Source organism: Melospiza melodia, chromosome 20 (assembly GCF_035770615.1).
Source record: "Melospiza melodia melodia isolate bMelMel2 chromosome 20, bMelMel2.pri, whole genome shotgun sequence".
In the NCBI taxonomy this organism is placed as follows: Eukaryota; Metazoa; Chordata; class Aves; order Passeriformes; family Passerellidae; genus Melospiza; species Melospiza melodia.
Window position 1 is genome coordinate 12,557,600 of NC_086213.1, and position 13,666 is coordinate 12,571,265.

The 13,666-nt window shown below is 44.0% G+C and overlaps 1 protein-coding gene across 1 annotated transcript; it reads left to right on the forward strand.

The window, feature by feature from the left end:
• The first annotated feature begins 406 nt into the window (after positions 1-406).
• ANAPC5 (anaphase promoting complex subunit 5) lies at positions 407-13,220 on the forward strand. The gene is made up of 17 exons (XM_063173078.1): positions 407-623; positions 709-788; positions 1,455-1,564; positions 1,954-2,149; positions 3,089-3,155; positions 3,901-4,002; positions 5,066-5,256; positions 6,111-6,192; positions 6,851-6,940; positions 7,824-8,005; positions 8,480-8,615; positions 8,840-8,914; positions 9,712-9,833; positions 10,963-11,070; positions 11,629-11,776; positions 12,353-12,515; positions 12,864-13,220. The coding sequence occupies exons 1-17, from the start codon at positions 420-422 to the stop codon at positions 13,076-13,078; spliced, it is 2,271 nt and encodes a 756-aa protein (XP_063029148.1). The 5' UTR covers positions 407-419; the 3' UTR covers positions 13,079-13,220.
• The last annotated feature ends 446 nt before the right edge of the window (positions 13,221-13,666 follow it).

The following is a 13,666-nucleotide window of genomic DNA, read 5'->3' on the forward strand; positions in this document are numbered from 1 at the left end:
CTGGACCCGCTCCAGCCCCTCAGAGTCCTGCTCGGCGTGAGGGGCCCAGAACTGACCCCGGGGTTTGCGGAGCCTCAGCAGCACCAGCACGCAGAGAAAATGTCTGTTCCCTTATCTAGCAGATAACTCCCGAGGGCCGCAGCGGCCCAAGCGCAGCCCATGCCCTGGCTGTCCCCAGCCGCGGCCTGGCTGCCATGCAGGGCAGCGCGGGGGAGCAGCCCCGCCTCAGCGCGGACCCTTCTCTCCCCGGAACGTCTCTCTCGCGCCCGGCCGGTCGCGGCGGCCCCGCTGCGGCGGCGCACATCCCCTCCTCCGATTGGCTGCGGCGCTGCGCGCGCGCCGGCGGCGGGGGCGGTGATTGGCCGGCGGGGCGCGGGCGCGCGCGGTTTCCCGGGCGACGGGCGGGCCCCGGCGCCGCCATGGCGAGCCTGCACGACAGCCTGTACTTCAACCCGATGCTGACGAACGGCGTCGTGCACGCGAACGTGTTCGGCGTCCGCGACTGGGTCACCCCGCACAAGATGGCTCTGCTGGTGCTGCTCAGCGAGCTGGGCCGCGCCGGCCCGCAGCTCGGCCTGCTGGAGCGCCGCCGCCTCAACCGCCTGCTGCTGCCGCTGCTGCAGGTCGGGCCGGGGCCGGGGCCGGGGCTGGGGGGAGGGCGGCCCCGCTGTGTCGCGGCCTGTCGCGACATGTCGCTGTCCTCCGCAGGGTCCCGATATGGCGCTGTCGCGGCTGCGCAAGGCCATCGAGGAGTGCTGCCCGCACCTGGCCGGCTCCGTCCACATCAGGTGCGGGCCCGGGCGGGCGGGGCGGGGCCGCCGGGATCCCCCGCGCTGTTCGTGTCCCTCCAGCTCGGGAAGTGCCCCGAAAACTGCAAATGTCAGGATCTGAAAGCACCGGCTGGGCCAAAACTCTGCTTGGACAGGTTTTGTACTTGTCATAGCTAAGTTCTGAAAGGCACCAGCATCGAAATGATCAGATTTAAAGTTTCTGTGGGACAGAAGTTCTGTTGTCACATCAAATAACTCACAATTCCAAAAACGCAAGCAGTACAAAAATTGAAAAAATTTTGAAAGAATTTTTAAAATTGTAAAATTGTTAGTTTTCCAAAATAAAGAGAAAAAAAAGAGTTCCTATTTGTTTTAAGAATAACCATCTGATGTAATTATTCTCATAATAAAGACCTATTTAAAAAGAAAAACATGCCAAACACCATCATAATCATCATCATAATTAATATTAATATTAATATTTTACCACTATTTAATATTATCTTATTTATCTCAGTATGAAAACCTCTTGGGGTCCAAGAAATTACTTATCACTTGTGTTTGCTCATTTATGCAGGAAGCAGGGGAATATTTTGATGTCAATGTTAATACCCTAGAACATGTCAATTTTCCCCTGTTGTCTGCATTAATGCCCTAAAAATGACACTTTCTTCCCCTGTTTAGGTTAAAACTCATGGCAGAAGGAGAACTGAAAGACATGGAACAATTTTTTGATGATCTTTCAGATTCATTCTCAGGGACAGAGCCAGAAGTTCATAAAACAAGTGTAGTAGGTAAATAATTGTTACCCATAATATTTAAATAATAAATAATTGTTATCCATATTTTTGCTGTGATATCTGTCATTGATGTCACTCCCTCAGGACACAGCTTTGTTTTTCTGGGGAGGTTTCAAATTGCAGAACGTCATTTTCCTCTTGCTCAGATGTTGCCTATTAACTGATAGTTTTGCACATTGTGAGCTTGTTACTGATTTTAACAATTTATCATTTGTCTTTAGTGAGATTTGATGATACGCTGAGTTGTATCATTGAGATGAGACTCAGTAATTTCTGTTTAATTTCTCATTTATTTCTGTTTCATGAGGAGTTAAGGGGTGTTGTTGAAGCTGCTGGCCGTGGATTTGTGTCCTGTCTGCTCACAGCAGGATTTCCCTCTCCAGGTCTGTTCCTGCGCCACATGATCCTGGCATACAACAAACTTTCCTTCAGCCAGGTCTACAAACTCTACACAGCACTGCAGCAGTACTTCCAGAAGGATGAGAAAAAGGATGGGGCTGATGAGAGTGACATGGAGCTGACAAATCCAGAGGAGCTGGATGGGAAAATGGAGAAAGAAGAACTTGATGGGCCTTTAAGGTGATCAATTCGTGTTAAAGCCTTTTCAACCTTTTAAGAAAATGAATCTTTGATTTGTTTAAAGTCTCCTGCAGCCGGGCTGAGCTTTGTGGCCGCTCGTTTCCTTGGTGCCACCGTGTGGTGACATTTGTCAGTGGCTCGGGGAGGTGGCACTGCCCCATCCTCATCCTCCCCTGGGGAACACGGCCCAAAGGCAGCTGCTGCCCACAATTTCCCTCTGTTGGAGAGGTCACTTCTGCTGCCAGCAAGGAAAGATTGCTCAATAAGGAGAAGCTGAATGGTTTTGTGTTGCTTTTCACCATTCTCCAAATAAAAGAACTCGTCTCTATTTCCCTGAGAAAGGAGAAGCAAACACTGAGAGTTTTCACCTGCTGAAGAGATGCTCCATTGTAAGAATAATTTGATGTGTCCATGTATTTAAAATGTACTTTGCAAACTGTATTTGTATAAACTTGTGCAGGAGTTGTGAGTCAGACAGCAGCTTTGGGGTCTGGCTGTGTGCTGGGCTTGCTGCCTTGCCACAGAGTAAATTACAGAACAGCTGTTTCCAGCTGTTCCAGCTGTGATGGACGTGACCAAAGTGCCCATTAATCTTCCTGGGACTCTCTTCAGAAGACAGAAAACAAAGCTGAGCCATTTGAATATGTCAGCCCCAAATCTTCTCTGCTGTATTTCTTTAGGGTTTTTAGGGTGTATTTAGGGTAATGTTGCTGTAAACCACAGTCTCTGCAGGTTGAAGCTAAACTGTGTGAAATCATTTGGATTGCTGACTTTGATAGAGTAGATTTTGTTCTTTATTAAGTTTTCTCAGTGTTCTTTCATGCTTTGAGCTGTGATATCTCACAGACCTTTATGAAGCAGAAGTGTGGGGTGTGTGATGAAATGTGTTCCTGTGCTGTCTTTCCTTGCCCTGTTTCTAACCAGAGTGTGTCTTACCAGGGAAGAAGAGATAGCCTGCAGTGGGCCTCTTTCCCAGAAACAAGCAGAGTATTTTCTTTCTCAGCAGGTATGTTAATTTTCATTAAATGGAGGAAATGTTCCATAACACAAATTTCACCTTGAATTTTACCCACAGTGTCAGCTGAGATGTTTTCTGTGCTCTTGTAGAGCTTTGTTGATAGCCTGATTGTTGTTGCTCAGTGTGAGCACTTGGGGCTGTGAGTGTTTCATCCAGACATGTCACCATATGCTGATATTTGGTTCTCACAAGGTCCTTCTGCTCTGCTTGCCTCACATTTCTGTGAAATGTGCAGTTTTGTTGGTTATTCCAGCTGGTAAATAAAAAAGGGAACAGAAATACACATGGACACAAATGTCAGTAATTCAATAGTCAGTAATGCTAATTTTAGTAGCTACATTTTTGTGATTTTTAAAATTAATTGAACTGCTTGCCAAAGCAAACTGGATTTATCAATTTCTTTTCCTGAGGGTTTTTTTTTTTCTATGAGAAGATACATGCAATTCCAGTGAACAATATGTGGCAGTAGTTCTTCAGAGGGAAACTTAACCAGAATTCTTTAAATGCCTTTAAACAGTCCTTCGAATAAAGTTTTATTTGTCTTGGTCTCTGTGATCTCGGGAAATTGAACACTATAATGTAATATAGAACTGCCACTGTCATAATAGACAGAGCTGCTACAAAATCTTCTTTAATGTCCTCTCCAACCTGACAATCCTGCACCACAATATATTTTTATAACCCTCCTTGTAGAGTTACATTTCTTACTTGTACTGTTCAAATTTTATCCCAGGCTTCTTTGCTAAAGAATGATGAGACAAAGGCTCTTGCTCCAGCATCTTTACAGAAGGAATTGAACAACTTGTTAAAATTTAATCCAGACTTTGCTGAAGCAGTAAGTATCTTTTTCTTCATCCAGAATGGTTGTAAAAGGATTTCTTATCTCAAGGATAGGATTATTTGGAAGTAATTTATTCTCTATTGAAATATAAGTGGATGATAAAACTGGGAGCAAGTTGCATGTAAATGTTTAGTAATTCAGACTAAAACTTCTGAAGTTACAGGAACCTTAATTAAGCAAAGTACTTCTCCTTCATGCACAGATATAAACCTCTTAATTTTGGTGGGACTGAGTGCATTCTTGTTCAACTAAATCTAAAACTTATATAATTTGCCCACGTTTTCCTAAGTAATTTCAGGCCTCATTCTCCTGTAGTTTAAAAATCATTACTAAGTGCAATATCTGTTAATTTGGCTGGTAGTTGTTCACTTTGCTTCTGGTCCTTAATAGCAATTTATACTGAAAGCCACAGAGAGCTCATGCTGAGGGACCAGAGCTGTGGTGTGAGCCCGTGCTTTGTCCCTCAACAGCTTCTTCTTGAGCAACTTCCAAAGTTCAGCTCCTTCCTGCCTTGTTTTCTGGCTCTGCCTCCCAGCAGCCCTGGGCTGAGCAGAAGGATTTTCCTTGCTGCTGTTGGGAAGGGTATCCTTGAGAGGGCTGCCATAGTCCCTGCCTGCACTTCACAGCATAAAGGATTACCCTGCCCAGGTCTCAGTGCCAAAAAGAAAATACAGAATTTTAGCATCTCCTTTCTATCTGCACAGCATTTGGAAGCAGTGCTGGTGTTGTGTCTTCCTGAGTGCAGGCACTGTGGGAGTGCTGCCTCCATTCCCACTCTGACATAAATACAGAAATTCCATCTCTGCAGAGATCTCAGACTCTCTGGGATCTTTCTGACAGATCTTGTAATCTTCACCATTTGGCAGATCCTGTTAGGGCAAACAGCCAGTATTGTCCAAGAAATTATCCAGAAATTCTGCCCAGGTAGTATCAGCATTGCAACTTCTGATCAGTATTTCACAATTACATGTTTTGGACAGAAACACCCAGTAATTACAAACAAAACCTCTGGTTTGGTATCTGTACATTTAAAACTGATTTTGTTTCCCTTTTCCAGCATTATTTAAGCTACTTAAACAGCATCAGGGTGCAGGATGTCTTCAGTTCCACACACAGCCTCCTGCACTACTTTGACCGGCTGATCCTCACGGGCGCCGAGAGCAAAAGCAACGGGGACGAGGGCTACGGGCGCAGCCTGCGCTACGCCGCGCTCAACCTGGCGGCGCTGCACTGCCGCTTCGGCCACTAGTACGGAATCACCCCCCGAGCCGGGCGTGGCAGGGCTGAGAGACCCCCCCGCCTCCTAAAAACCCTGCAGGGGATCTCTCTCACTTGGCAGCAGCTGTGGTTGGGTTGGGATCCTCTTGTGATCTTGGTTTGTTTGGGTTTGTTTTTGTTTTGGTGTTTGTTTGGTTTCCATAATAACTGAGCCATCTAAGAGTTGATATTTGTCTGTGTCCTGGGTATTTTAAGTGTTCAATTACATTTCCATGACCTCAGAAGGGTCTGTGGGCATAATTGCCTATTTTCAGCCATATTTTCATCCATATTTTCAAGAAAGTGTGGTTGGTTTTCTGCAAGTCAACACAAAGCTGATGATCTGGCAAAAGAATAATTAAACCAAAAAAGCCATCCGAGCTTTTAAAATTTAAAATGCCACATGGGTTGAGGTTTATTTTGTTGATAAAGCTAGCCTACCCATCTTCATTTCTGGTTTGCATTTATTGATTGCTGCCTGGAGGCATGATGTGAAAGGACTGGAGAGGGGGAAGGACACTGCAAAGTTAAGAGTAACAATTTCCACACAGGCAGATTCTAAATGTTGCCCCTGTTCAAACAATAACTTGCCACCGTGGCCTGTACAGGGTTTGAAAGGCCATGTAGGGGTTACAGCTGCATTTTGGTTTGCAGATGCTGTCAGACTTTCTGTCCTGAAAACCAGAATGCACTGCTGAGTGCTGGGAGGAACACACAGGCTGTGAAATCAGAGATCTGAGTGCATGATGCATAATTCAGATCAATATTCCTCTGGATCAGGATGCTGTATCTTGAGCACTGCAGGAACAGTAATTGTTCTCCCTCTGTCTGTCTGTCTGTCATAGCCAGCAGGCTGAACTGGCCCTTCAGGAAGCCATCAGGATTGCCCAGGAGTCCAACGACCACGTGTGCCTGCAGCACTGCCTGGTAAGAGCTCTGTGCCACTGGGCCTGGAGCTGTCTGCTCAGGGAGCTGCTGCAGAGCTCCTCTCACAGCTGCACCTCCCCAGAGCATCTGACTGCCCAGCAGTGGGCTGGCATCACTCCTGGCACACAGGGCAAGGATCATGGCATGGTTTGTTGCAGCTCAGGGTTAATTCCTTAAGCAGGAATTGTTATCCCAGTGGAGATCTCAGTAGTGAGCTCAAAGTTGAGCCTTAGATGATGTAAAAAGAAGTATTTCAGAAGCTGCCTCCTTTCTGTCTGTTGAATTCTCAGAGCCACCTTTAGAGCAAGCAAAGTGGGAGGGAAGGACTTGGATTTCTCTCTATTTTTTTCCCTGTAATTAACATTATAATGAGTTGACATCAATGGTATCAAACTCCTGAGGTGCTGCATTCCACAGTTCCTGTATTTTTGTGCATCACTGAACCTCCAGGTTGGCTGGTGCCACACCAGCATCCCAGCCTAGATGCACTTCTGATATGTTTTTGCTGTGCAGCATTTAGCAGAAGTTTCCTTAGAATCAATCCTCAAGTGCTTGGCATTTCCAGTGACTTTTTGTGCATTCTCTAACAGCAAGCCAAGTTCAAAGTGCTGCAGCCATCAGTTATTTGCAATGAGAATTTGATCTTTTTCTTTGCTAGAGTTGGTTGTACATCCTGGAGCAGAAGATATTTGACAGCTGTGTTCTGCTGGAGCACTCTGTGAACAAATCCTTACATTTTGGATTGCCAGTGAGTCCATTTCATCAATCCTTAACTTTATTCTGGGACAAAACCGTGCGGCAATGGGCGTGTGTGTGATCAGAGTTTGGGGTTTTGTGGCTTGTCTGTTCAAAATATGGGATTGGATTTAAACAAACATGTTTTAACACTCCAAAATCTACCTGTTTCTATGACTTTTATGCTTCCTATTAAGAAGCCAGAGTTCAGTTGCTTTAATGCCAGAGCATTATTGCAAAGCTCACTGGTGTTCCTTCTAACTTGCTTGATTTTCAGGTAGAAAATCTCTCTGTGGCTACTGGCCCAGGCACATTTTGTTACAATCTGATGCTCAGGGGAGGTTCTTAGGGCTCCACCTTCCCTGAAGCTCAGTGCTGATGCCTCTGGCAGGGCTTTGAGCACATGTTTATTTGTACAGCTCTGAAATCTTGCAGGACAGCCCTCCCCTTTGATAGATTTGTTGTCTGTTGATGTTTAGTTCTGTCTTCCCCAAATCCACAATTCCTTTGTTAAGAGAATTGTTCTAAAATTGACTAAAACTGCTGGGAGATAGGAGCAGCCATGGCCTCTGTGGGGAAGGGAAGGAAAGCAAAGGCTCTGTTTTCACAGCAGTTCTGGAGAAATCCAGGTACTGCTCCTGTCCTCCTCCATAAGATTTCTGTGTGGGGGAGTGGAAATTACCTTTCACATCCAACAAAATGACATTCACATATGTGTGGGTGTGCATAAATGAGTATTTAAAGAAATGCCTGGAGCAATGTTCCTTTGTCTGTGCTGTCTTTTTGGGATTCTTTTTTAGTAGTTTGAAACTCTGCTCCAGTGTAATTTGCCAGCCTGGGGTACTCTGTTTTCTTCCATCACTGTAGGTATGTTGGTTTTTTTTCCTTCTTCCCAGTATCTTGCTTCCTTGGGAATCCAGTCCTTGGTTCAGCAAAGAGCTTTTGCAGGAAAGGCTGCCAACAAACTAATGGATGCCTTAAAAGATTCTGATGTGTTGCATTGGAAGCACAGCCTGTCAGAGCTCATAGACATCAGCATAGCACAGAAAACAGCCATTTGGAGACTGTACGGCCGCAGGTATTGGCTCTCTTTGGAACTCCTGGATTAGCTGCTGCACTTGTTGGCACATAATGCATTTCTATAGGTGTAACAAGTGCCTGTGTCTCTCCAGTGCACTAAAATAAAGCAATCAGACTCAGTAAAGCAATCAGATTCAGTACAGGCTGAGTGCAATTATTTCCATTCTCTTGTGTTCCTTTAAAACTCATACTGAAGAAGAGATAGAGTTTCAATTTAGTAGTGGCAAATAGATCATAAATTGTTCCTGTGCCCCCACTTCCAGCATCTCTGTGCTTTGGCTGTGTGCAGCTTTCAGTCTGTAGTACTTGCTGTGCCTGCACAGTGCAGAGTCTCTGGACAGAAGTTATTTTACAAGTTTTCCTTCTCCCCAGGCTTAACCAGACAATGTAGACTATTGTCATAATAAACCCATAGATTCAAAATGGCTGTTGTTTGCTGCTTGAAAACTCACAGATATTTCTCTTGCACAAGCACCATGGCACTTCAGCAAGCCCAGACCTTGCTGAGCATGAACAGTCTGGAGGCTGTGAACGTGGGCGTTCAGCAGAACAACACCGAGTCCTTTGCCGTGGTGTTGTGTCACCTGGCAGAGCTGCACGCCGAGCAGGTGAGCTCCAGGCCGCTTGCACCAGGTGCCATTTGCTGAGAGCGCCTGTGGGTGGTGCTGACAGAGGGTGCAAGACTCGACTTGTGGTTTTTGCTGCCTTTAACGCCCTTTAACTCTGGGGGCAGAGACAATGCAGGGTGTTTGCTTGGCAAATCCCTTCCCCGAGGGTTGTGCTGAAAGAGAGGGGAGCAGGGTGCATTAATCAGTGTCCTTGTGTGTTCCAGGGGTACTTTGCAGCTGCTTCTGAAATACTGACACACCTGAAGGAGAGATTCCCTGCCAACAGTCAGCATGCACAGGTAGAATACTTGCATTCAGCCTGTAAGTTGTGTCACCATTGTACAGTAGGATGTGAATCCCACTGCTCCTGACTTTTCCTCTGGATGCCTCGGGCTGTACATTTTCTCATTTCCCTTGGCTCGTCCTCATGGGAAGCTGTGCAGCAGCAGCTTTTTTACAAAAGCAAGGAAAAGCTGCCTGTGTTGTTTTCAGACTGGTGAGACATTTCTCTCACCACAACCTCCTAAGATGAAGCTGTTCAAGTACAAATTTCATTAACAGAGGAATATACATCTGCTTCATGAGCACATAGAGCAATTAAATGCTCTGCATTGATTTGAAGCTTCAGAGTTCTGCTTAATTAGTGCTGCTTATTTTGATATATTACAATCCAGAAATAACTGAGATAATAGGCTAATAACCTGATTTTGTGTGACTCTGAGAAACATTGCCACAGGAGTCCATAAGATAGTATTTACATTGAAGTGGTTGAGATCTCATTAGATGTAGTGTGAGCCTTCTCTTTTCACTACAGAACAAGTCTACTTGCCTACAAGTCTGAAATCATTAGTAATGATTTAAAAGAGCCTTTTCACATAAAATGCAGTCAAGTAGGTGAGCTTCAATATTGAAACATTAACCCAGACCTGAGCATTTCTGTTGAGGACAGTAATTCAGTAATTCCAATAATTGGACAGTGGAGTTAGTGTCTGGAGATAAATACCCATGGGGGAAAATAAAAAGTAAATTCTAATTTAGGATTAGAAAATGAGCAGGCACAACTTCTAAAGCTTGTTTCTGGATGTTCCTTGTTTAGCTTTGGATGCTGTTTGATCAGAAAATACAGTTTGAGCGAGCCATGAACGATGGCAGATACCATGTAGCAGATTCTCTTGTAGCAGGAATCACAGCACTAAATAGCATTGAAGGTGTATACAGGTAAGAATTCGTGGGTCTTTCTGTACTTACAGGTTTCTTCCATGCAGATCATGAAAAATTAGCACAATGATCACTGGCAGTCAAATCTCTTACATTTTTTTCCCTTTCCAGAACTAGTTAAGGTTATGTGGTCTAACCTATAGGGCTGTTCCCTTAGAGCAGGTCCTGCAATAATAATTTGTAGTTGTTTCTCTGGGCATTTTAAGAACTGGAATAGCTGAAGTTGGTTTTATTCTAGGGCTGTGAATCTGTCATGGTAAGGTCTTCAAAATCTGCTATACTCAAACCTGAGCACAAGGCAGATTTTTATGTCAAATAGCTGGGGAGGGAGCTCAGGCCTTGAGTGAATTCCTCTGTGGCCTGGTTTCTACATCTCCAAAATGGAACAATGTGATTTTTTTTTCCACTCACCTTAATGTGGTCTTGTTCCTAAATGAGAATGACATGTTAAAAATAGTTACAGTTAAAACTTGGTATTTGGTGAATATGAAAACCAAGGTAGTGTTCAGAGAATTTCTTGTCAATTTTCAAAGGCAAAACACCTAAAAGCAGCCAGTGCCAGTCAGCCAGAAGAGCAGTATTCAAGCTGTGGGACCTGATGCTTGTCCTTCTGGAATTGGACTGATCATGAATTCCCTGATCTTTAAATACTCTGCTCAGTCTCTGGTTCAGGGCATTTGTACCCATCCCCTGCTGCTGTGCATTTGGTCCTGACTTCCCTGCTCTCCACTTTCCTGGTGCTCCATATCCTTGTTAGCTCAGGCCAATTTTAGCTGCTTTACCTCATACCTGTTTTCCTCACAGATAATCACTTACGCTCTCTAGCTTGCCTTGCATGTCCTCCCACTTCTGCTGCCTGTTTGGCCTTTGGTTTTGGCAATCCCTGGTTTCTATCTAAAGCTGTTTTATGAGTTTGATCCTTTCTGCCTGGGAGTTGTCCAGTTGGCACCAGGGAGATCTGTTTTTCCTCCTGTCTGTGTGTGCAGCATGTGTACACTTTGTCAGGCTGCCAGTCTGCAGTTACAAGAAACACAGGTCACAAAATAGAGACCTGTTTCACTGTGTTCTGAAGAGCAGAATTCTATACAAAGTACAAAAATACAGTGATGTTTTCTTTCTACCATGACAGAAAAGCCATTGTATTGAAAGCCCAAAATCAAATGTCAGAGGCACACAAACTTCTGCAGAAATTGTTGATCCACTGCCAGAAAATCAAGAACACCGAGATGGTGATTAGGTAAGAATGTTTCATTTGCAGAGTATTAAAGCCACTTTGCAGTGATTAGAATCAGCCATTTCAATTTGTCTATGTTCAGACTTCACTAGTCTTCAGATTACCTGCTGTGATTCTGAGATTACAGAGTCATTTCAATTATTAATCACAGTATGGAGGAATCCTCAAAATATTGTGTCATTTAAACCTAGTTATTTTTAATATGTAAACTAAAAGGTGGTAAAGTTAAAGTTCCATGAAGGTTCCTGGAAGAAGGAAACACTGCATCTAAAATAAATAGGAAATGGGTGTGTGTGTGTAGTTTTACCTTGGTGTAAATCTTCAGAGAGCTGTTTATCTTTATTTAAAGATATTTAAATAAAGATATTATATATTATATATTATTTAATCTTTTCTATGCCTGTGGCATCTCCTCTTAAGGGTGTAATTGAAATGTATTGTATATGTAGCAGTGTAATTTGTAATAAAACCAATCCCATTGTGGATGGAACAATTCCCTGGGAACAAGGGGACATTTTTGACCCAGAGTGAAGTCTGTAAGTGCTGCTCCCTGTTTGCCAGGGTGCTGCTGTGCATGGCAGAGCTGTACTGGAGGTCCTCGTGCCACACCATCGCGCTGCCCGTGCTGCTGCAGGCTCTGGCCCTGGCTCGCGAGTACAGCCTGCAGTACTTGGCCTCTGAAACCATGCTCAACTTGGCTTTCTCACAGGTAGGGCTGATTTGTGTTTTCACGGGGCTGCAGGGCAGCATTTATTCTGGGGATCTGGATGCTGTTTTTACTCCTGTGAGATTTAAGAACACAGCCTTGTTGGAATTAAATTATTGATTGTGAAGAAGCAAACTCTGGATGTAAAAGCTTTCGAGGAAGTTAATAAACTTGAGTTTCATGTGTATCACTAAAATTTATAGTTATTGTATATAATTAAGCAGCATATATTTCCCCTGTCTTAATGTCTTCAGTTATCTTTTCATGCTGGTATTTTGGCTTTCAAGCAGCACAGGTTGGCTTGTATATTAAAATTAATGCTGGTAATGACTTCAGTTATATTGTTTATTCTGAGAGGCATGGCTGTCAGCACTGAGTGGAGAAGGCTTTCCCAATCATTTCTACTCACAAGTTTTGATTTAAAAGAAGATTGTGGAGAAAAAGTTGAAAAAAAAAAGATGCATGTTACATCATGTTTTTAGAAACAGACATGGCTTGTGTTGGTGTTCCCTGAAGAAGCTGCTCCGCTGCTCCTATCAGTGGATTCCAGTGTGAGACTAACAAGTATTTCTCTTTCAGCTGATCCTTGGCATTCCTGAACAAGCCCTGAATATCCTGCACATGGCAATAGAACCTGTCTTGGCCCATGGAGCTGTCCTGGACAAAGGCTGTGCCATGTTCCTGGTGGCCAAATGTCAGGTGGCTTCTGCAGCTTCCTACACTCCACAAAAGAAGATTGAAGGTAGTGTGAAGAGTAATTATCTCTGAAATTGCTCACAAGTGCAAACCAGTGTCTGTACTGGAGTCCTGCTACACCAGAGTGTGTTACCTGGTTATTGTATACAAAATTCATTAGGAATTAGTTGTTGCACAGATGTTTATAATGGAACATTGTTTATCTGCATACTTTCACACACATATTTTGCAGCAAAGATTGAATAATAGAAAGTAGCTGAGAGACCACGTTGCTAAGACACAAATGGTTTTGAAAAGCTGAGGAATTTGTAATTGGCCTCCTTAGACTTGAGCTGCCTTGGAGATATTACTGTGATATTTGCTTAAATATGAATGTCCTCCTTTTTCCCCACAGCTTTGGAATCTGCTATCTTGAATCTAAATGAAGCCAGGAGTTACTTTGCCAAAGTGGACTGCAAAGAGCAGCTCAGAGACGTTCTCTACTTCCAAGCCCGGCTGTTGCACACCCTGGGCAGGACCCAGGAAAGGAACAAATGTGCCATGTTGTTCCGTCAGCTGCACCAGGAGCTGCCAGCACACGGTGTCCCCTTGATCAATGCCTTCAAGTGATGCATTTAAAGATGAGATTTGTTTGTTTTCCTGTTCTGGTTTTGTTTGTTTGTTTTCTTTTTTTATGAACACCTTTTTATTGTATTCAGTCATCCGGGTTTCAGAATAACTGCCAATAAATCATGGTCTGCTCTTGAACAAATTTGTGTTTTTTAACACAAATGTCATTTTCCGCCCATTTCACTTTTATTCTCTACTTGAAACTAAGAAATTAGCAGGGAAAAAAGAGAAAAGACCCTCTTGACTGTGTTGTAAACACACTGCGGGGAGCAATGTAGTCACGAAGTAGTGTTCTGTTCTTAGGAGTGACATTTCCCAAATCAGTGCAGGCTTTATGAACACAGGAGTACAAAAAATAGTGGAAAATGTAGGCAAAGCTCCTTTGTGCTCTTTTAAAGTGGTATGGAAGGGGGAGTCTCATTTAGAAAGTGTCCTTGCTTTTAACCTGTCTGCAGTTGCTGTTTATGCTGCAGAAACAGATGGTGCTGGCACAAAGGGAAAAAACAGGGTTCAGTCAGAAAGGTGTAACAGTGCAAAGTCCTGGCACTGTTGTTTCATGTGTCCTTGTGCAGAGGGGGGATGAGGAAA

Excerpts from the sequence above, each read along its gene's own strand:
- ANAPC5 (XM_063173078.1), top strand. The coding sequence starts at position 420 with ATGGCGAGCCTGCACGACAGCCTGTACTTCAACCCGATGCTGACGAAC. Across the intron at positions 6,941-7,823 it reads CCTTACATTTTGGATTGCCA|TATCTTGCTTCCTTGGGAAT; the intron begins GTGAGTCCATTT and ends CCTTCTTCCCAG. Across the intron at positions 11,777-12,352 it reads TCAACTTGGCTTTCTCACAG|CTGATCCTTGGCATTCCTGA; the intron begins GTAGGGCTGATT and ends TTTCTCTTTCAG.